Source organism: Dipodomys ordii, unplaced genomic scaffold (assembly GCF_000151885.1).
Source record: "Dipodomys ordii isolate 6190 unplaced genomic scaffold, Dord_2.0 Scaffold226, whole genome shotgun sequence".
NCBI classification, from domain to species: Eukaryota; Metazoa; Chordata; class Mammalia; order Rodentia; family Heteromyidae; genus Dipodomys; species Dipodomys ordii.
The window spans coordinates 1,150,729-1,172,035 of NW_012267442.1; the positions used below are offsets into that span (position 1 = coordinate 1,150,729).

Genomic DNA, 21,307 nt, shown 5'->3' on the forward strand with positions numbered 1-21,307 from the left:
CCTTGGCTGTAATCCTAATACTTGTGTATTCTCACATTGCTGGGGATGACAGGTGTTTGCCCTGGTGCCCAGCCATTGGGTGAGATGGAGTCTCATGAATATAATGCCCTGATTAGCCCTGAACTGTGATTCCCTCATCCTCATCTTCCAAACAACAAGGACGATAGGCTGCCTATGAAGCTCTCTGTCCAACAACAAAATTGAGAAGTCACAGCAGCATTGTATGCCCTCCCCTTGCCAAATCTATAATGACCAATGATGGTGCCAAGAAGTCTGAAAATGTGTGCAGAGAAATAAGGGAATCTTGGAATCCATCAACAGATGGAGGGAAGGAGTAGAGTAGGGCTGCAGAAGGGTGTTCTCTATTGCTACTGGAGAAAGGGTGCCATTTTAATGGTTTTCTTATTTCTTAATTTAATTACTTTCTTTTGCCCATACTGGGTCATGAACTCAGGGCCTGGGAGCTATCCTTTAGCTTTTTTGCTCAAGGCTGGTGTTCTACCATTTGAGCCAGACTTCTACTTTTGGCTTTTTGCAGGTTAGAGATAAGAATCTCATAAACATTTCTTCCCAAGCTGGTTTCAAACCACAATCCTCAGATCTCAGCCTTCTGAATAGCTAGGATTACAGGTGTGAGCCACTAGCATCCTGCTTATTCTTGTAGGGGGGAAGGGTCTCCTAGACTGTTAAGGTCCCAGACTGTGTGAGAAAAACTAAGCCAAGAAATTGACCCTTTACTAAAAACAAAGGGAGGCCATAAAGGGAGACCTTAAAACATTTCACACTCTCTCATACCCTGCCTAATTAGAATGGCACCTGCCTTGGCACATTGTATATCCTCCTGTAGCTATCACTGTAATAAATCTCCTGCAGCTGTCTTTGTAACAACCCCCAGCTTCAAAGGTGCAGGGGCATATGACATTATATTTCTGGAATGTACAGCCCTTATGAGTAAGAATATCTGCCTGCTTTGTGTGAGGACCCCAAATTCGAGAGCCAATTCAAACCAAGATGATAGGTTAGTTTAAACAGTTACTATGAGACCGACTGACATAAATATACAATTTTTACATGTGTGTTACATTCCCGTTGATCACCTGCATGTGACCAGGCTTGACCTCATGGATTTTTTTCTTTAAAAACCCTAGCTTGTGGGCCATTCAAGGTTGCAGTTTCAGTTCCAAAGTCTGTGCTGTGTCCCTGGCCGTTCAGCTATCCACTTCCCCAATAAAGTCATCTTTTTACGTGAGGCTGTCTCTGAGTGATGGACTCTTTTCCCCATAACAATTATTACTATTTTTATATACTCTCTCTATACATTACATACTCTCTATATATTCTGTGTATTGAGGCTTGCTCAATACACTGAAAAACAAATTGTCCAAGTAGTACAAAGAACTAGTCTGAACACCAGAAAAAAAATAGAAAAGAACAAGTAAAATATACATTTAGACAAAATAAAATTAAAATATTTTTGTCTGTTAGGGCAATACCTACATTGGCAGTTGTGCAAAGAATGCTAAAGGCTTCAGGACAGAGCCCTCCGCTTTGCTGTCACTGTGTCTCAGCTATGGGCTCTTCAGGCTCTGATGAGCCTGACCCACATTCCTAATGCTTGCAATGGATCCATCTTCTTTTCTTGGAGGAAAATGCTGATGTAGAGCTGCTGGCAGCTAATAGTGATAAGGTCCCAATTTTTCCTACTACTGATTTAAATAATTGGGGTACAGGTCAATATCTGTACAAATTTCTCTAGACAAAAATCACACACTGATCAGGTCATACAGGATGGTAAAAATTGGGGAGAGTCAGCTCCATTTCCAGAAATTCTCTATAGCCACTTTGTCAGGATCACAGTGCCAGAAGTGTTTACACACACTGCTTCATTTACTCTCTATATCCCCTCTGAGTCCAGGCCAGGTTTTTCACAAAGATCCTGAGGCTCAGAAAGATAAAAGGAAGAAGGAGGACTCACTTAAGGCCAAACAGACCCTTTAAAGCACTTAGGACACTGGCCTAAGAAAACCATCCTGTCACTCAGGGTAATTTTAACCTTTTCTTCTCTTAGTGCTCTTCCCAAGTTACCTTGGGAACAGCAGAAAACTGCCTTCTTATTGTGACCAGACACCATCCTATAACCCAGGATAAACATCAACCATTAAACTGGAGCACACTTTTTGACCAAGACCATCTGATCACATATACCTGGCTCCTTCCCCCATCTTCCTTTACTTAAACCTAAAACTTACCTGTATTCCTAGCTACTCTGGAGGCTGAGATCTGATGATCAAGGTTCAGAAGCCAATCCAGGCAGAAAAGTCTGTGCAATTCCTATCTCTAATTAAGCAGCAAAAAAGGAGGAAATGGAGCTGTGGTTCAAGTGATAGAGTGCCAACCTTGAGCAAAAAGCTAGGCAAGACCTTGAGTATAAACCTTAATACTAACACACACACACACACACACTCCCCTAAAATTTATGCAAATATCCTGAAGACAATCCCAGGGTCACTGAGCCTCCCTGTCTTCCCAACATGGCTATATTCCACTAAATTTTCTTTCTCTAATGTTCACCAGTCTCTTTAATTTGTGTGTAGGCACAGGGATGGGCAACCCAGCCCAGTCTGTTTGAGACCCTCAGAATTGAGGTTTTTCACCCCAAACTATGATTTCATGTTGATCTATCATGGAAAAACCACTTAGAATAAAGTGGGATGTGCTAACTCCAGCTTACCTTTCAAAGCCAATCTGCCGAAATGTCTTCTCCCATGTGGAGCCTGTAAGGGAAGGAGAAGTGGTCAGTGCATTTCAGGTCTCAGACAAGCCTGTAAGCCAGTCCTGTTGCTTCTCAGGGGGCTTGACATTCCATTCCCATGAAATGATTTGATTTTCCCCTCTGCAGCCTGCAGGTGGCCCTTGTGTTTTGGTCATTTTATTTTATTTTGTAATTGGCAGTGCACATTTGCCCTGTGAATGGTGAGATGAGGGTAAAGAGCATAAGCATCACCTAAACATAGATAATTTCTTTGTGGGACATTCAAAGTCATTGCTTCTTGTTATTTGGGGACATACAATAAATTATTGTTAATTATCATCATCTTACTATGCAAATCAGCGGCAAAGTATTTCTTATTGAACTTTGTATCTAGTAGCCACACACTTGGCCACACCATCCATTTCCTTCTTTAGCATCTGAAGATTATGGTGAGACAAAAGGTGAAAGATTTGGCAGATAGGGAGATACCAGACCATGACCAGGTGGAGATAACACCGCTTCCTCTTTCTGAAGACAAGGTCCCTGCTGGCCATAGAACAGACCCATGCAGGGGAGAGGTGCTTCTCCCTTTGGGATGAGGAGAACAATGGCCTAGCCAGATTCCAGAACAGCTGAGACTTGCCCCAAGAGCTATAGAGAAGAACTCCATGAGCTTACTGGGTCTCCTCTGGCTCTTTTTAGTGAGAATTCTGTACTCTTCTTCTCCCTCCAGTCAGAAGTCCTGGTTGGGGCTTATACCAAACCAACTATTATAATTAAAAGGCTGTCTGCACATCCTTGGCTTTTTACTTACTTTCTTTTTTTTTTTTTTCTTTTCTTGTCGGTCGTGGGGCTTGAACTCTGGATCTGGGTGCTGTCCCTCAACTCTTCAGCTCAAGCCTAGTGCTCTACCACTTAAGTACAGTGCCACTTCTGGTTTTCTGTGGTTTTATTGGAGATAAGAGTTTCACAGATTTTCCTGCCCGGCTAGCTTTGAACCACGATCCTCAGATCTCAGCCTTCTGAGCAGTTAGGATTACAGGCATGAGCAACTGGCACCTGGCTGGCCTTTTACTTTCAATTAAGCATTACCCACTTTTCCTACTTCATAATTCTTTCTTTGGTGTAGAAAGAACCCAAGACCTCCTAGACTGATCAACAGTTGTATTCTCCACTTCCAGGAGATAAGCCTTTCAGATTCTGCATATGGACAGAGCAGAAGTATACAAACGGGATTCCATCAAACCACAAAGTTTTGAAACAATCACCCTTCTGAATTTCTAAATATATCCATCTTAGAAGAATATGAATAAAACTCTTTTGCTAGAAACAATTTAAAAAAAGCTGGGTGGGGCAAATACTTGAAACCCCATCTCAATCTATCGCTGGGCTCAGTGGCATAAACCTGTTTTTCCAAATATAATAGAAGCATAAAATAGGTAGATTGTAGCTCAGGTGCCAGGTCAGGAAGTAAAACTCAGCCAGTGGCTCATGCCTGTAATCCTAGCTACTTAGGAGGCTGAGATCTGAGGATCGTGATTCAAAGCCAGCCTGGGCAGGAAAGGCCATGAGGCTCTTATCTCCAATTAACCACCAGAAAACTAAAGGGGTGCTGTGGCTCAAGTGGTAGAGTGCTGGTCTTGAGCTGAAGAGCTCAGGGACAGTGCCCAGACACAGAGTTCAAGCCCCATGACTGACAAAAAAAAGAGCTAGGAGCATGCCTCAAGAGATACAACATCTATCTAGCAAGTTCATGACACTCAGTTCAAACTCCAGTATTGGAAAGAAAGAAAAAAGAAGAAGAGGGAAGGGGAGGGGAGGGGTGGGAAAGGAAGGAAGAAGGAGGAAAAGGAAGGGGAGAGGAGAGTGAGTTTTGCACTGTAACATTCAAGTCTTATCTCAGTTGGCTGCTAGCCAGGTGACATTGTGAATCTCCTACATCACGTCTATCATGAGTTTAATATTTCACTTTTTAAAAAAGAACATGAAGGCGAGGCACCAGGGGCTCAGGCCTATAAATCCTAGCTACTCTGGAGGCTGGGATCTAAGGGTCATAGTTCAGAGCCTGCCTGGGCAGGAAAGTCTGTGAGGTTCTTATCTCTACAAAATTATAAAAAAAAAAAGCTGAAATGGAGCTGTAGCTCAAGTGGTAGAGTGCTAGCCTTGAGCAAAAGAAATTCAGAGATAGTGCTCAGGCCCCGAGTTCAAGCCCCAAGACCAGCACCAACAAAAACACCAAAACAAAAAACTTTTAAGCTAACAGTTTTTAGTTAGGAGAATGCAAAACTGCTATTTCAAGTCTACAAATTTCCATGTAATAATTCTTCCTTACTTGACAGGCATATAATAACTTGATATAGAAATGTGCTAATTTGGGCTGGGAAGGTGGCTCAGTGGTAGAGTGCTTGCCTTGCATGCATGAGGCCCTGGGTTCGATTCCTCAGCACCACATAAGCAGAAAAAAAAAGCTGGAAGTGGCACTGTAGCTCAAGTGGTAGAGCGCTAGCCTTGAGGTGAAGAGCTGAGGGACAGCGCCCAGGCCCAGAATTCAGGCCCCATGACCAGACCTCCTCCCCCCCCAAAAAAAAAGAAATGTGCTAATTTATATCAAATATCATTAAAAATCATTGTGGAGGTGATGTACAATCAGATACTGAGTACATTTCTTTTTGATCAGTGCCACCCTTCCCTCAAATATCATTTTAATAAAAATACTTTTACATGTGTCAAAGTTTGGGTAACTTGAATTATTTTTTCATTTTTGAGACTCAATCAGTGGCAAAGTACTTTGAATATTTACCCATGCTTCCCTTAATTCTTCATGTGTGATATGCTGGTTGACAGCCACAGCAGAGTAGTAAACCAGTTACCAATCCATACTGTTTTTTTGAGAAAGTACTTTCTCAGAAAGTACTGTCACAGGATGCAGCAATACTTCATTCACCTCAAGCTACTAACAATATCTTCTGCTGCTCTTCCTACAGTCAAAGTGAGTGGGGATGGTATTTGAGTTTCTTACAAACTCTGCCTCAAATGGTTTATCTTTATGTGACCCCAAAGGACATTTGTCTCTGGGGAGAAAGAAGTAGTCCCCAGGGAGTCAGGGCTAGTACCCAGGGAAACACAGCTAGAATCCTCAGGGACACAGAACTAGTTCACAGAAAGTGTGGAGATGTCATTTTACCTCTAGATTGTGTCTCTGATCATAGTAGTGTTTAAATCTTTGTATTAAATAATTAAGGATTACACTTTGGATATGAACTATACATAAATTTGCAACAGATTCAAGCTCATATTCTTGGATGATATTACTTGGATCCACCTGAGTCCCAATGTGGTTTACTGAGTAAGAGGGAAAGACCAGGATTTCAACTAACTAGCCTAGGGATTTCTCTTGTTGCCTAGTAATGAATGTCCTGAAAAAACATTAAGACTCCTATCTCAAACCAGGGACCAGTGGTTCATGCCTATAATCCTCATTTCAGGAAATGGAGAAGGAGAGGATTCAGGTTCAAGGACAGCCTGGGCAGAAAAGATGCTCTTCTTCAACCCATAGTGGACCCAAGCTATGTGCGAGGCTGAGAATGGCGGGGTTTGTGGTTATAGTCTAGCCTGGCCCATAAAATTCTGGGAACTCATCTCCACAGAAGGAAGCTGGTTGTGGTGATGGGCACTCATGATCCCAGCAACACCTGAAACCCTAAAAGCAGTTGAGTTAAAGCACACTCACATGCCCACACTGGCAAGTGAGACCCTATCTCAAAAACAACCTGTGAGAACAGGCTGGAGGCACAACCCAAGTGGTAGAGCACCAACCCAGCAAGCTTAAGGCTCTGAGTTCAAAACCTAGTACCCTCCCCCCAAAAAATATAGGGATTGTTCAAAGACATTATGTGGTCCCTGGAGACTTAGTAGTTAAGACAGTTTTAAAGAACTCACAAGCTTTTAGGTAGTGGCTACACTGTCTTCTGGGACTGCTGGACACTGCCTGGCCCAGGCTAGGAAGTAGGAGAGACAACAGACTGCTGGAGGAGAGCCAGAAGATCTAGTACAGTCAAGATTAAGGTTCCAGTGGTGGCAAAGTGTGGTGGTGAGAGGGTTCACTGCTGTTCTTGACTTCTCATGCCTTGAGTGAGCAACAAAACACCTTATAAATGTTCTATAGTTCCATTGTTCTCCAAAAGCTTATTTCCAACATAGTATCTAGTTAGTATCCCTGTTGCATTGGCTCACCCTTTGTCCACCCTTTCTGTGATTCCTCTTCCCTTCCCCAAATCAGATAAGCTTATATACATCACAAAGGATACAAAAATCAGAGACAGAAACCAATAAACCAGAGGAGAAAAAGATGAAAGACAAAAGAAATAATTGCAAACAATGCACACACACACACACACACACACACACACACACACAGAGAGACAGAGAGAGAGAGAGAGAGAGAGAGAGAAAACAACCACAACAAAAACCTCTTCTTTCCATATCATAGAGATAATTTAAATTAACATCATTTTATGTGGTCCTATGTGCATAGCTATTGGGCTATTGTGAATTTCTGCTCTAACTATCTTACACATATACTAACTACAAATAGGGAAACCATGGAGCCTATGTTTCTTTGGGTCTGGCTTACTTCACTAAATATGATGATTTCCAAGTCTTTCCATTTCCTTATGAATGGGGTGATGTCATTCTTTTTGATGGAAGCATAGAATTACTATATATATATATATATATATTTCCATATCTCAAGATAATGTGATATATATATATATATATATATCTCCATTCATCTACTGAGGGGCATCTGGGTTGCTTCCATATCTTAGCTATGGTGAATACTACTGCAATGAACATAGTTCTACTGGTGGCTTTAGTGTGGCCTTGTTTGTAATCATTTGGATAAATGCCCAGGAGTGGGGTTACTAGGTCCTAGGGGAGCTCTATGTTTAGTCCTTTGAGGAAATCCATATGGCTTTCCAGAGTGGTTGAACCAGTTTACATTCCCACCAACAGTGTAGTAGTATTCTCTTTGGGCCACATTCCTGCCAGCATCTGTTATTATTTGTTTTCTTGAATAATAGCCATTCTAACTCAGGTGAGGTAGAAGCTAAATGTAGTTTTTGATCTGCATTTCCTTAATGGCCAGAGATGTTAAGCATTTCTTCATGTGTCTATTGCCATTCTTATTTCCTCTAAGGCAAGAGACAAGGGGATTGAAATAGGGAAAGAAAAACACTCCCTCTTTGCAGATGACATGATCCTGTATTTAAAGAACCCCATAGATTTCTCTCCCAAGTTACTTGAGCTGATCTGAAATGTGACAAAGTAGCAAGGTATAAAATTAACCCAAGGGCTGGGAAGATGGCTCAGTGGTAGAGCGCTTGCCTTGCATGCCTGAGGCCCTGGGTTCAATTCCTCAGCACCACATAAGAAGAAAAAAAAGCCAGAAATGGCGCTGTGGCTCAAGTGGTAGAGTGCTAGCCTTGAGCTGAAGAGCTGAGGGACAGCGCCCAGGCCCAGAGTACAGGCCCCACAACTGGACCCCCCCCAAAAAAAAACAAATAAAATTAACCCCCAAAATCAATAGATTTTCTGTATGCCAAAAATGAGAAAAGTGAGGAAAGCAACTCCTTTTGTAATAGCCTCCAAAAAAAAAAAATAATACAATACCTAGGAATTAACCAAAGGTGTGAAGGACCTCTATGATGAAAACTTTTTAAAACCTGAAAAAGGAAATTAAAGCAGATTTAAGAAAGTAGAAGACCTCCCATGCTCCTGGATTGGGAGGATTAACATCATAGAAATTACAATACTGCCAAAAGCTATCTACAAATTCAATACAATACCCAGCAATATTCTAACAACATTCTTTTTTTTTATTTTGAAAATACTGTACAGAGGGATTACAATTACATGGGCAAGATAGTGAGTACATTTCTTATCAAGCATTGTAGCCTCCTCCTTTGTTTCCCCTTCCCATCCCTTCCCAGCCTCCCCCTGCCCCCCCCGCACCCAATCCTCCCCCCCCACCAAAGTTGTAAAGTTCATTTTCGACATGACAACTTGTACTTCTCATTGTTTGTTGCAATGGGTCCACCTGTATCCTTATTTAAACGACTTGTTTTTCCCCTTCCCCTCTACAAATTATACCGACATCAAATACAGTGAAAGCAGGGTCTAACAACATTCTTTAATGAAATAGAAGAGCCCAAATAGCAAAAACAATCCTTAGCAGGAAGAATATTACTGGAATAATATCAATACCAAACTTCAAACTGTATTATAAAGCTGTAGTTATAAGAAATTGCTTTGGGGGCTGGGAAGGTGGTTCAATGGTAGAGTGCTTGCCTTGCATGCATGAGGCCTGGGCTCGATTCCTCAGCACCACATAAGCAGAAAAAGCTGGAAGTGTTGCTGTGGCTCAAGTGGTAGAGCACTAGCCTTGAGCTGAAGAGCTAAGGGTAGCGCCCAGGCCCAGAGTTCAAGCCCCACAACCGACAAAAAAAAAAAATCGTTTTGTCCTGGAACATGAACAGGCCTAAGAACAAACAGAATAGCATTGGAGACCCAGACATGATTCCACACTCCCATGGCCACCTAATATTTGATAAGGGAGCCAAAATCATTAGATGGAAGAAAGACAGCCTCTTCAACAAATGGTGCTGGCAGAATTGGCCATACTTGGTAGAAAACTGAAGTTAGATCTAATATCTATATCTATACCTATCTCCTTATATATCACCCTGCACCAGAATCAACTTCAAATGGATCAAAGACCCCGAGGTAAGAGCAGATACCCTGAAAATATTACTGGAAGGGATAGGAGAAACACTAGGGTTTCTACACACAGGTTGAAATTTCCTAAATAAAGATCAAATAAAAGCTGGATAAATGGGATCACATTAAACTGCAGAGCTTCTCCATGGCAAAATGACATAGCTAGCAAGATAAATAGAAAGCCCACCGATTGGGAGAAGATCTTTACTAAATATACAACAGACAAGGGCCTCATATAAAAAATATACTTAGAGATAAAACATTAAGCTCCCCAAAACCAAGTCTGCAAGAAACAACTACCCCATTAATAAGTGAGCTAAAAAATTAAGAAGGGACTTCTCTGTTGCTCTACCATTTGAGCCACATCTCCAATTCTGGCTTTTTGTTGGCTAACTGGATAAAAAGTCTATTGACTTTCAGCCCTTGCCTGAAACCCTCTTTCTCCTCCTCCTCCTCTTTCTTTTCCTCTTCTTCCTCTTCTTTTTCGATGATGATAATGATGATGATGATGATGTAGCTATACAAAGGGATTACAATTTCCTAAGTCAGGTTATGAATACAATTCCTCTTGGTCAATGTCACCCCTTCCTTTGTTCTCACCCATCTTCCCCTTCCTGTCTCTATCCTCAAGTGACATGTTTCATATTTTGAAGCCCTCTTTCATAATAGATTATTGTAAAAATAAAATAAGAAAATGATTTTGTTATACAGTACTAATAAACTTGGAATATGAAGTTTTAATTAAGAAATAGATCCCTCTTCATATTAGTAAGAAATGTAAATTTATTTGGTCAGGAGAAGTCAATAGTTTGGGGCCAAGTATCCTAGTACTGTTTAAAACAGAACATTATTCAGCCACTCAGCCAAGTGCAGTAGAGATGAGAATATGACTTGCACTGCTTAATAGAACTAAATCTCATTAGTGATTTGAGTGTCTTATATTCCCGGACTCATCACGCAAGCAGTCATCTTGATCTGCTCAGAATATAGGACTGGATATATTGAAATATGGTTTCTGCCCTTAACTTTCAAATACACAAAAGGTTTAGGGTTTATGTGTGTTGTGAGTTCTCAGCCTGCTGAAACAAGAAGCACACAATAAAAGGACAGACATATCCAGATCCTTTGGCACAAAAACTATTTTTGGCAGCTCATTATTCAGTTACTGTGGAATTCTTTTAAAGCCATTAACCATCCCTTTACTTGGTAAGGGGATACTACTCTCCATTGCCAAAGCAGTCCAAACCCGAGGAAACAAAAGCGACTGGCAGACTTTCTTGCTTAGGACATTTCTAAATGAGATTTACAGTGCCTTCATCTATGTTGCTTGGTGAAGTCCCAGTAACCCACAGACATCTGGGGTCTAAAATATTAAATGGAAAAATGCTAGCAAGAAATGGCTCATATGGTTTAAATACTTTTTAGTATAGGAGATTGTTGTCATTGTTTTAGTTTGTTACTATTTTTTAATCCTACTGTTCTAATTAATAAATGACACAATATCATAGTTGTGTACATGGAAAGCAAACAGCATAGTCCTGAGTTTCAGACATCATGGGAGGAGGGGGTCTTAGAATGTGCACCCCATAGGCAGGGGCGGGGGGTGGGACACTACTGCAGTACACAGAGCTCTAAAATATACCACACTTTTTAAGATAAAGCAAGCGGTGGTAACAGAAAAGGATAGGATTTAACCTATGGAATAGATAGCATACGTGAGAGTGAGTTTTCTTTTCCAATCTTAGATGAGCTTACTAGAAACAATGAACTATGATTCTTCACTTTGAAACACCACTAATAGAATGGAAATCTAGAGCAACGATGAGAGACCATTTTGAGTAAACCAACCCTGCCTTCTCATCCTTCACTGACCAATGCATTCTGAGTCTGCTCCTGTGCATATCCTGGTGACCAAACACCCTGAACGCCTCAGAACTGACAGGAAAAAGGCCTCCCAGTAGATACTCTCTGTAGCAAAAAATGCATTTGTAACTGGTTTCTTACTATTTGTCCATCTTCAACCCCATCTCTGTCTCCTTAGCAGACAGATATTATTGATATGTTAATATGGGGGAGAACTTCAGCTCTAGATTAAAATTATGGTTAAAGCTGGCTAATAATGATCCAAATTGCTTTTCTTTCTTTCTTATTTTATTTTTTTGTTGGTCATGGGACTTCAACTCTGGACCTGGGCACTGTCCCTGAGCTCTTCAGCTCAAGGCTAGCACTCTACCACTTGACCCACAGTGCCACTTCCAGTTTTCTTAGTGGTTTATTGGAGATAAGAGTCTCACAGACTTTTCTGCCTGGGCTGGCTTTGAACTGCAATCCTCAGATCTCAGCCTCCTGAGTAGTTAGGATTACCGGTGAGTCACCAGAGCCTGGCTAAAATTGCTTTTCGTGTCACCTAATACCATATATAGTTAGTTAGATAGACAGATAGACAGACAGATAGGTAATATGCACATATATATCATATATCAGACACATACACATCATATATACACAATGTCCTATCTATCTATCTATCTATCTATCTATCTATCTATCTATCTATCTATCTATCTATCTATCTATCTATCTATCTTTGTCTTTCCTTTTGCTAAGATTTGGGTGTGAGTTCCAGAATTCATGCATTGGTAACTTAACTTCCATATTCATGCTTGGTGGTATTTGGTGGTAGGGTCAGGAAGTTACTAGGATTAAAGATTAAGTAAAGTCAGAGCAGGATCCTCCTGATGATATTAGTGGTTCATTTAAAAAAAATAGGGGGCTCTAAATGTGGTTTGGTGGTAGAGTGCTTGTCTAGCATGCATGAAGCCCAGGGCTTGATTCCTCAGTAACACATAAACAGAAAATGGCAGAAATGGCCCTGTGGCTCAAGTGTTAAGAGTACTAGCCTTGAACAAAAGAAGCTCAGGGACAATGCCCAGACCATGAATTCCTGCCCCAGGACTTGAGCAAGTGAGTGAGGGGGTGGGGGAAGAATCTCATTATGTGGTACCCTCAGCCAGGCTATGAGATCTAGCAAGAAGGCCCCAATAGATTTTACAGAAGCTAAATAAACTTTTATTCTTTATAAATTACTCAGCTTGCAGTATGCAAGCATAGTAGCAGAAAATGGACTGTTTTTTGTTTCTTATTCTCTATAATCTTTCTCTTACTCCATTTGAGTATACTATATAATTCAAAATATTTTACTCCTCTAAGTGTTCTGTGTCTGAATATTATTCTTAAGATTGCATCTAACTGAAGTTGTCAAACATCTCTTTCTACATCATCTTTCTTTGAGAACCTGCAGATTATACTGTTAACTTTTTTCCTTCCTTCCTTTTTTTCTTCCTTTCCTTCCTTCCTTCATTCTTTCCTTCCTTGCCCCCCCTCTCTCCTTCTTTCTTTCTTTCTTTTGCAGGTCCTAGGCTTGAACTCAGTGTCTGGAAGCTGTCCCTGAGTGTTTTGCTCAAGTCTAGCACCCTACACTCAGGCCACATGTTCACTTCCAGCTGTGTGTGTGTGTGTGTGTGTGTGTGTGTGTGTGTGTGTGTGTGTGTGTGTGTGTGTGTGTGTGTGTGTGTGTGTGTGTAGAGAGAAGAGTCTCATGGACTTTCCTGCCCAGGCTGGCTTTTAACCATAACCCTTAGATCTCAGCCTCCCAAGTAATTAGGATTACAGATATGAGCCACCGGCACCCAGCTCCTGTTGATTATTTTGAACACTCGATATGTGCAGCAAAGTGTAACTGTACAAATCCATGATGAAAAATCCATGTTTGTGTATGAATGTGTTGCCCAGGGATGGTAGAATATGGGTGATTTTCTTTTTTAAAATTTCTTGTAATTTTTCTGCAGTAGTAGTTCAAAACCACAGAGCTTTACTTGGAGCCACCCATGTGATTTCTATTATCAATCCTGTTGTTGGCCCTCTAGATTTCCTTACACAGTTCCTTGCAAGCTTTCTCAGTTTTTAATGTGACATTAAGGGGGTGGGATTCAAGTTTCTTTGCAATTTTTAACTATAGTTTTTCATAAATGTTATCAGTGGAAAAGCAAAATTCTCCATCTTCATATTATAAATTGGTAACTCACTTTACTAAGGTGTTTTCTTGCTAATTACAGGTATCATCTATTTTCTTTCAATCAACTTCTACAGAGAAAAGATATCCTGACAATACAGGAAAAATGAAGTTAAATGGCACAATGCATGGGCAGACAAGACAAAGGTTTCTCCTTGAGTTTGTCACAGAACTGAGAGCCACTTGAACTTGGATCTGCCTTTGTGTTTTTGAATTAGCCAGCAGAAAAAGGAGTAATACTTTGCATAAATTGTTAGGTTCACCAGTGTATTTCTATGAAAGCATATTTTCATATGCTCTAGGGGCTGCCAAGCAGCCAAACACACCATCTGGCATAGAAACTGGTAACAAAACATTCAAATGTCAGGAAATAGCCACACGCTAGTACTTTCATTTACATCATCTTAACTCTCTTTATATATATATTTTTTTGGGGGGGGGGGTCCGGTCGTGGGGCCTGAACTCTGGGCCTGGTGCTGTCCCTCAGCTCTTCAGGCTAGCGCTCTACCACTTGAGCCACAGCGCCACTTCTGGCTTTTTTTTCTTTCTGCTTATGTGGTGCTGAGGAATTGAACTCAGGGCCTCATGCATGCAAGGCAAGCGCTCTACCACTGAGCCACCGTCCCAGCCCCTAATTTTTTATTGTAAAGATACTGTACGGCGGGATTACAGTTACATGAGCAAGGTAATGAGTCCATTTCCTATCAAGCATTGTTATCCCCTTCTTTGTTTTTCCCTTACCATCCCTTTCCTCCCCACCTCCCCCTCCCCGCACCACCAAAGTTAGAAAGTTCGTTTTCAACATAGTGTCTTGTAAATCTCTTTGTTACAATGGGTCTTCTTGTATCCTTATTTCAGCATTTTGTTATTTCCCTTGCCCTCCACAAATTAGAAAAAAATGTATATACAAGATTCAGGACACCAGAATCAAATACAGTGACAGCAGGGGTATGTCTAGGCTAAGCAGAAGAGGTCAAAGCTATGTACATATGACCATATAAGCTGATGCTAAGTGAAATGAACCCCAAGATAGGGACACAAGTGGTTTTATCTTTCTTTCTGTTCTCTTTAATGTACTTATAATAATGTACTATGTGACTTTCTTGTGTTTCTTTGTATGTTCTTCCCCCATGGTATAACCACTGTTGTCATCTTAACTCTTGAAAGAAAAAGGTTTACATATTTAATAAAAGAAACAGAAGGTTTGACTACATATCAAACACAGAGTGTAATGTGAACTTATAAGAGAAAATAGAGGAATTTTTCCAACTATGTAAATGAACTTGCATTGAATTTTAGTTGAAATCTACTAAACCACAGAATGACTGCTCTAATGCATGATAGATACCCAAGTAATGCAATAGCAGGATATAGGGTTAAATAGAGAGATCTGAAAGATTTTCCAAGTACTATTTCCCGGATGATATTTGTCCTTAGATGAAAAATTATAGTGAGCAAGACATGGTGCACACATGTGAAATCCAAGCACTCAGTCAGGGATTACAGGAAGACTGAGAATTGGAAGCTAGCCCTTGGAAATCCCAATCTTATAAATGTCTTCACCCAAAACAAAACAAACCATACCAAACAAATAAAAAACTAAAGCACAGAGATAACATAAATATTTATTATCACTTAATTAATACCAAATGACCTAAATTATTAGTGTGTTTGCATGCGTGTGCGTATGTGTGTGCACGCACATATGTGCTTGTACTGGGGCTTGAATATGGGGCCTCGGTGGTGCTGTCCCTCAGCTTTTTCAATCAAGGCTGGAACTCAAACATTTGAGCCGGCTCTACTTCCAACTTCCTGCTGGTTAATTGGAGGTAAGAGTCTATAAGCTTTTCTGCCTGGGCTGGCTTCAAGCCTTCAGTTCTGTTTCCTGAGTAGTTAGGATTATATATAGACATGAGCCACTTGGTGCTCAGCCTACTTACTGGAGAATTAAATCATTCCTATCATGTAACATTTTCTATTTTTCAATTTATATGTTTTGATTCCAAAATGTGTGAACAAATATTGTATCCATTTCTTTGTTCTTTATGAAGCTTATAATACCCAATTATCTCAACACCAGCTGGGCAAGAATGAGAAGGATTTGGATGGAGTGGCTTGCCACTTGCAAGGCCCACATCCATGCTTCCACCCAGTGCAAGCTGGAACAGCTTTCTTGGTGACATGCATCCTCCCACCCTCCCACCTCTGAGGCTGATGCAATAGCCTTGTGAAAAAAAAAAACAACATTCATGTTACTCCAAAAGGAGACACAAATCCCAATCATTAATTTCCTCATTAAATAATGGCTTTTAAAGATAAACTTGGTCCAGGTGCCAGTGGCTCACACCTATAGCTATTCAGCAGGCTGAGATCTGAGGTCATAGTTCAAAGCCAGTCCAGGCAGAAAGTCCATGAGACTCTTAAATCCAATAAACTACCAGAAAATCTGGAAGTGGAGCTATGGCTCAAAATGGTAGAGTGCTAACTTTGACCAAAAAGACAGTGACAGTGCCCAGGCCCCGAGTTCAAGCCCCAAGACCAGCATTAGCACACACACGCACACGCACACACACACACACACACACACACACACACACACACACACACACAAATAATCCTGGAGTATCAAATTTCTAGTGTAAGACTGACTGGTGGATTTGCTTTTACCCAAATTACAACTACAATGGTGACAGACACTTTGAAAATGAGGAACATACTCTCTCTATTTCTCTCTCTCTCTCTCTCTCTCTCTCTGTCACATACACACATACACAAACAAACACACAAGCATGTATCTATTTTCAAGAATCTTAGCGGAGCTGTCACTGGTAAGTTGATTTCACTGTAGTGTGAATCTTAAAGTGTTCTATGCATGTCTCCCATGGAAACCAAGAAAACCAGCCATCCTTAAAGAACATACACTATTTGTCATTCGTTCCTCATTGTAGTCCCCTTAATTCAGAAACACACATTACACTAAACAAAAGCTGGGCAAACTGCCTTCTATACATGGATGTCTTATTCTGAGGAAGACAAACTTTTGTTCTCATCCAAATCATCATCAACATCAGCAGCAGCAACATCAGCAACATCACCACCATCAAACCTTCTTCTGACCTCTGATATCCAATCTTTCCTAATCTAAGATACAAATGGACAGTGAGAGAAAAAGGGGTAGAAGAGTGAGAGGAAGATAGGGAGAGAAGAGAGAGGAAGAGAGGGAATGAGAGAGACAAAGAAAGAGGACAAAAGAGTAAAAATGAGGGAAAATGGAAGAGAGCTATGGAGAGGAAGAACACAGAAATTAGTTTCTATAGTGATGGTCAGGAGGGGCCTCATGGCACAATGTTTTTAGGAAAGGGTAAACTTGTCAGTTGGCCATTTCCCAGCATGAACATGAGAAACAGCCTAAATATGCAACAATTATGAAATGTTTACATATACTGTTCAAATGTAGTGGGTAGTATCTAGCACTAAAATTAGATTTTGAGTAGAAAAAAGCACTGAGAAAAGTGAAATTTATAGGCTTTATGTAGTTAGTGAAATTATACTTGACATGGTATCATAACTTAAGGCCCAAGTTTCCATAATTTTAGATATCCTATTTTTTATGCTTTTACTTTGTTTTCTATTTTTTATGCTTCTACTTCAGCAAAAATGTTTAGATCTTTGACCACAATATGATAAAAAATAGAATCTGGAGATTACTCAATGTTTAAAGAGAAAGTTAAGAAAGAAGATTCAGCTGGGCACTAGTGGCTCATGCCTGTAATCCTAGCTAGTTAGGAGGCTGAGATCTGAGGATCATGGTTCAAAGTGAGACCAGGCAGGAAAGTCCATGAGACTCTTACCTCCAATTAATCACCAGAAAACCAGAAGTAGAGCTGTGACTTAAAGTGGTAGAACACTAGCCAGGGACAGGGGTCCAGACCAAGTTGAAGCCTCAGAACCAACATATCCACACAGATAGTCAGACAGACAGACAAACAGACAGTCTCTCTCTCTCTCTCTCTCTCACAACATACACACACACACACACACACACGAATGAAAGTCCAATTTAAGCAAAAATGACCTTACAAATGATCTCGTACATCTTTAGTTTGCTTAGCATACACATTTCTGTGGGTTCCATCTGTAACACTGTAAAAATCAGTTAAATAAATGAAGACTAATTTCAGTGGAATTACAGGAAAGCAGTGCCCAAGCACAATGCTCAGAACTGAGTGGGAAGACAGGACATGGAACATGGAGAAAGCAAAGACAGATTTCCCTTTTAAAGGCCAGGGTCAAACGAGATGGAGAGAAACGATTGAGTATGAGGGGCTGGAAGGGACAGAGGGAGATGACTGGAGACACAACAGTGTGAGCCAAGTAGGATGCAATTTGTGGGAGTTTCATGAACTAAAGGAATGGGCTGAGCAGAGGTTGATGGCCAAGAGATAAGGAAGGATATGTCCAGATATCTCAGCAGAGAGAAGATTCTGATCAGGGATGGAGGATGTGCCTAGATCAGGTAGAGGGCTTGGAGAGCAGAGGAAACAGAAAAGGAAGACTGTACATATATGCATCAGAGAATGGGTAGGTAACTCAGATTGTTTGAGGAAGACTCATGAACCATCCTATTTGAAAAGGCATAACATTGGACTGTACATTTAGATAAATATAGTTGGAAATAATCTATACATTGATCAGTCTTCCAGAGAACTAGAACATATAGAATACAAAATTGGCTCAAAATAATCCATATGTTGTAGACAGTATAGAAAATACTTAAGAACATGATTATGTTCAAAATTATGGAGAATAAATATTTATTGTACGAGTCTGGAATGCTGAGATACCCCCAAACTGGCTTCATGATTTGCTCTGAAAGGAACTTCAAAAAATAAACTTCTGGTATCTATTTGTTTGTTTCCTGCTTATTTCTTATAAAAGTTGATGATGGAAGACATTTCCATTAACTGATCACAGTTATTACAAAGTGATGTGCATAGGAATTTGCTAAGTACCCAAAGCATTACACTAGATCAGAAATTGATGCTGGACTTTCATCATAATCCTCTTGCCTAGTGCCAGCTCTCTGGTTGACTTGAAACCTAAGATGTTTGCATTTGATTCTATCCTGCTCAATCTTTCTTCAGCTCCATGATATGACTGCAGATTAACCTCCATGAGATAGGAAAACTGATAGGCAACTTACTTAATAAGTACAAATCACTAGAAAAGCATGCGTCTCCTACCCCAAGATACTTTCAGGAATAACAATCGGTCACAACTTCTTAACAATTTATGAGCAATTATGACGTGGTCCAGCTCATCAGAGGACTGAATTTGAGCAAGGCATCAGGTATAGAATATCCCTTCGTAGGTTATCAGGAGCCGGGAAGCCTTGAGCCTTATATGTTGTAACATATTTATGTACTAATATCTAATTCATATGTCTTTATTTTCTAGTATTACACATAAAACTTCCCACTATGCAAATATCCGGAACTCTAGTAGGTCAAAAGACAATGACTCAGCTCTTGTAGGGAAAACAATTTGACTTTGAATGTCCACTCTACCATCATGCATCTGTCAGAATATACTCTATAAATCCATGGGTTAGTCATGACATCTCTAAAATGAGGGCCAACTCTGTTTATGCCAAATACAATCTAAATATTGCAGCACCTAGCACCAAGTAGAGAGTAAGTTGTGGTCACTATGAATATAATGTTCTCAACTATCTATTCATTTTATTTTATATCTTTTATTGTCATTATTAAGGTGTACTACAGAGGGGTTACCAGTGCTCAGGTAATGAGCACATTTCTTTTTGCATAATGTCACCCTTTCCCTTGCTTTCTTCTAGTTTCCTGCTCCTGTCTTCACACACAAGTTTATTTTCTACATAGTGTCTACTGCAGACCACTATTTTAAATGGACAGTGCTACAATACACATGATGCTCAAGAGCCTCAGACACTAACTGTAGGGAATTCTAACATACACATGCATTCATGTGCATACACATACACACTTATACTTAAGCAAAGTCATGAATTAAACACAGAGTAATAAGCTTTAGCATGTATCATTTCTCTTTTTAATTTGATATATTATCATGTTTTGTGGTTTCAGTTAACTCATGTTGTAGTAGATATTTTTAGTGTGTGTTTGCTTTTAAGTTTCTTATGGGAAATGCATAGAATATGTATTAGGGTCACTTCCATGTAAGTTTTCATAAAGAGTTTACCAAGATTGGTGATTATGAAGAGGTCCTCTGAAAATGTCTCGTTAGAGACTCTGCCATTTCTGCAGGAGCCAAAAGAAACTCTGTTGACATCACTTTTTGTGTCAAGGACACAAAAGCACTGAGGAAATGAGGATAATCAAAGTTGACCAACAAAGAATCTTAAGAAATACTTACAGAATATGGCGTATTGTTTTGACTCCACAAATGAAGAATTAGATAACATAGGAAAAATTACATTTTGAAGAAAGAAAGGAAGAGAAAGTGTCATAAATCACAAGTAGGAATAAGATAGCAAAAAAGTACAGAGAGGGTGACAGAGAAAAGCTTCCAACACTCCCCAACCCCTTCCCTGGCTTTTTAGGAAAGTCACATTACATTATATTGATGAAGTAAGCCAGATAGTCCTGGTGTCTCAGTGACAAACTGGCATTTTCATTTTGATTATCTCAATCCTGATTAAACTTTGTATTTGTCAAGACTGATTCTGTAGTTGCTTTGTGGTTAAATGTCAGAAATCATCTTTGGATTAACATTTTAGAAATATTTTGAGCAGTACTGTATGATTGAATCAACTGAACAGTCTATGGATGGTTGAATGGATGAAGAAAATTTGGTATGTATGCACTGGAATATTACACAGTCACCAAAAGCACACATTTATTATTTGCAACCTCGAATCATTATTTTAGGTGAAATAAGGTGCAGAAAGATAAATACCTCATTGTGAAGACTCAGGGTCTATGTTGAAGGGGCAGAATGATGCAGGCTCCAGCCTCTTTCTTTAAGTCTGCTATTAATCTTTCCTCATTCAAAGCTTTAAAAAGGGTATGTAAAATAGCCCAAATGGACCAAAATCTAATCTTTTCCCCTTCTCAAACAGTTCTTTCTACATTATTCTTTACTCATTTCCAATTATCAACACCTAATGTTCCTTCATCGGGGAACCAAGGATTCCATTCCCTAACTACATTAATACACATTTCTATGTCAAAAGAAGAAATAGTTACACCATAAGCAGCAAGTAAATGTTTAAGCATATGTAAGTACGGAGTAGACTTAACTTGTCCCATCACCCTGTAATTAAAAGTACTTACCTGAATATCCCTTCCTGAATTCAACAATGCAGGGTCCCTTTTCGGGCGCCAATTGTCAACGTCTGGTGCGTTGGGGTCCCTGGGTAAGGGTCACCAAATCACCAGGACACAGGGGTTGCAGAGTGCAAACAGCAATTGCCACTGCATCCCCTGTGTCCTGGTGATTTTGTGACCCTTACCCAGGGACCCCAACACACTAGATGTTGACACCTCATGACTTCATACTTAGGTAGAATTTAAAACACTTACTGAATAGCAGTAGACTGCAGAAAAGTGGCAGGGTTGTTGGTAGCTGGCAGTGCTAAGGGTCTCCACTCCACCTCTATTCAAGGAATCTATGTTCAGAGCTTGGACTCAGACAGAGGATGG

At 40.2% G+C, this 21,307-nt stretch overlaps 1 protein-coding gene across 2 annotated transcripts in view; it reads right to left on the reverse strand.

Annotated features, from left to right (window-relative positions):
• The window catches only part of Piezo2 (piezo-type mechanosensitive ion channel component 2), a 427,547-nt gene that overhangs the window by 221,249 nt on the left and 184,991 nt on the right, over nucleotides 1–21,307 (reverse strand). For both annotated transcript variants that reach the window (XM_013035844.1, XM_013035843.1), the window contains exon 4: nucleotides 2,732–2,774. In XM_013035844.1, coding sequence (XP_012891298.1) covers nucleotides 2,732–2,774 — 43 coding nt within the window. The remainder of the gene's footprint in view (nucleotides 1–2,731; nucleotides 2,775–21,307) is intronic.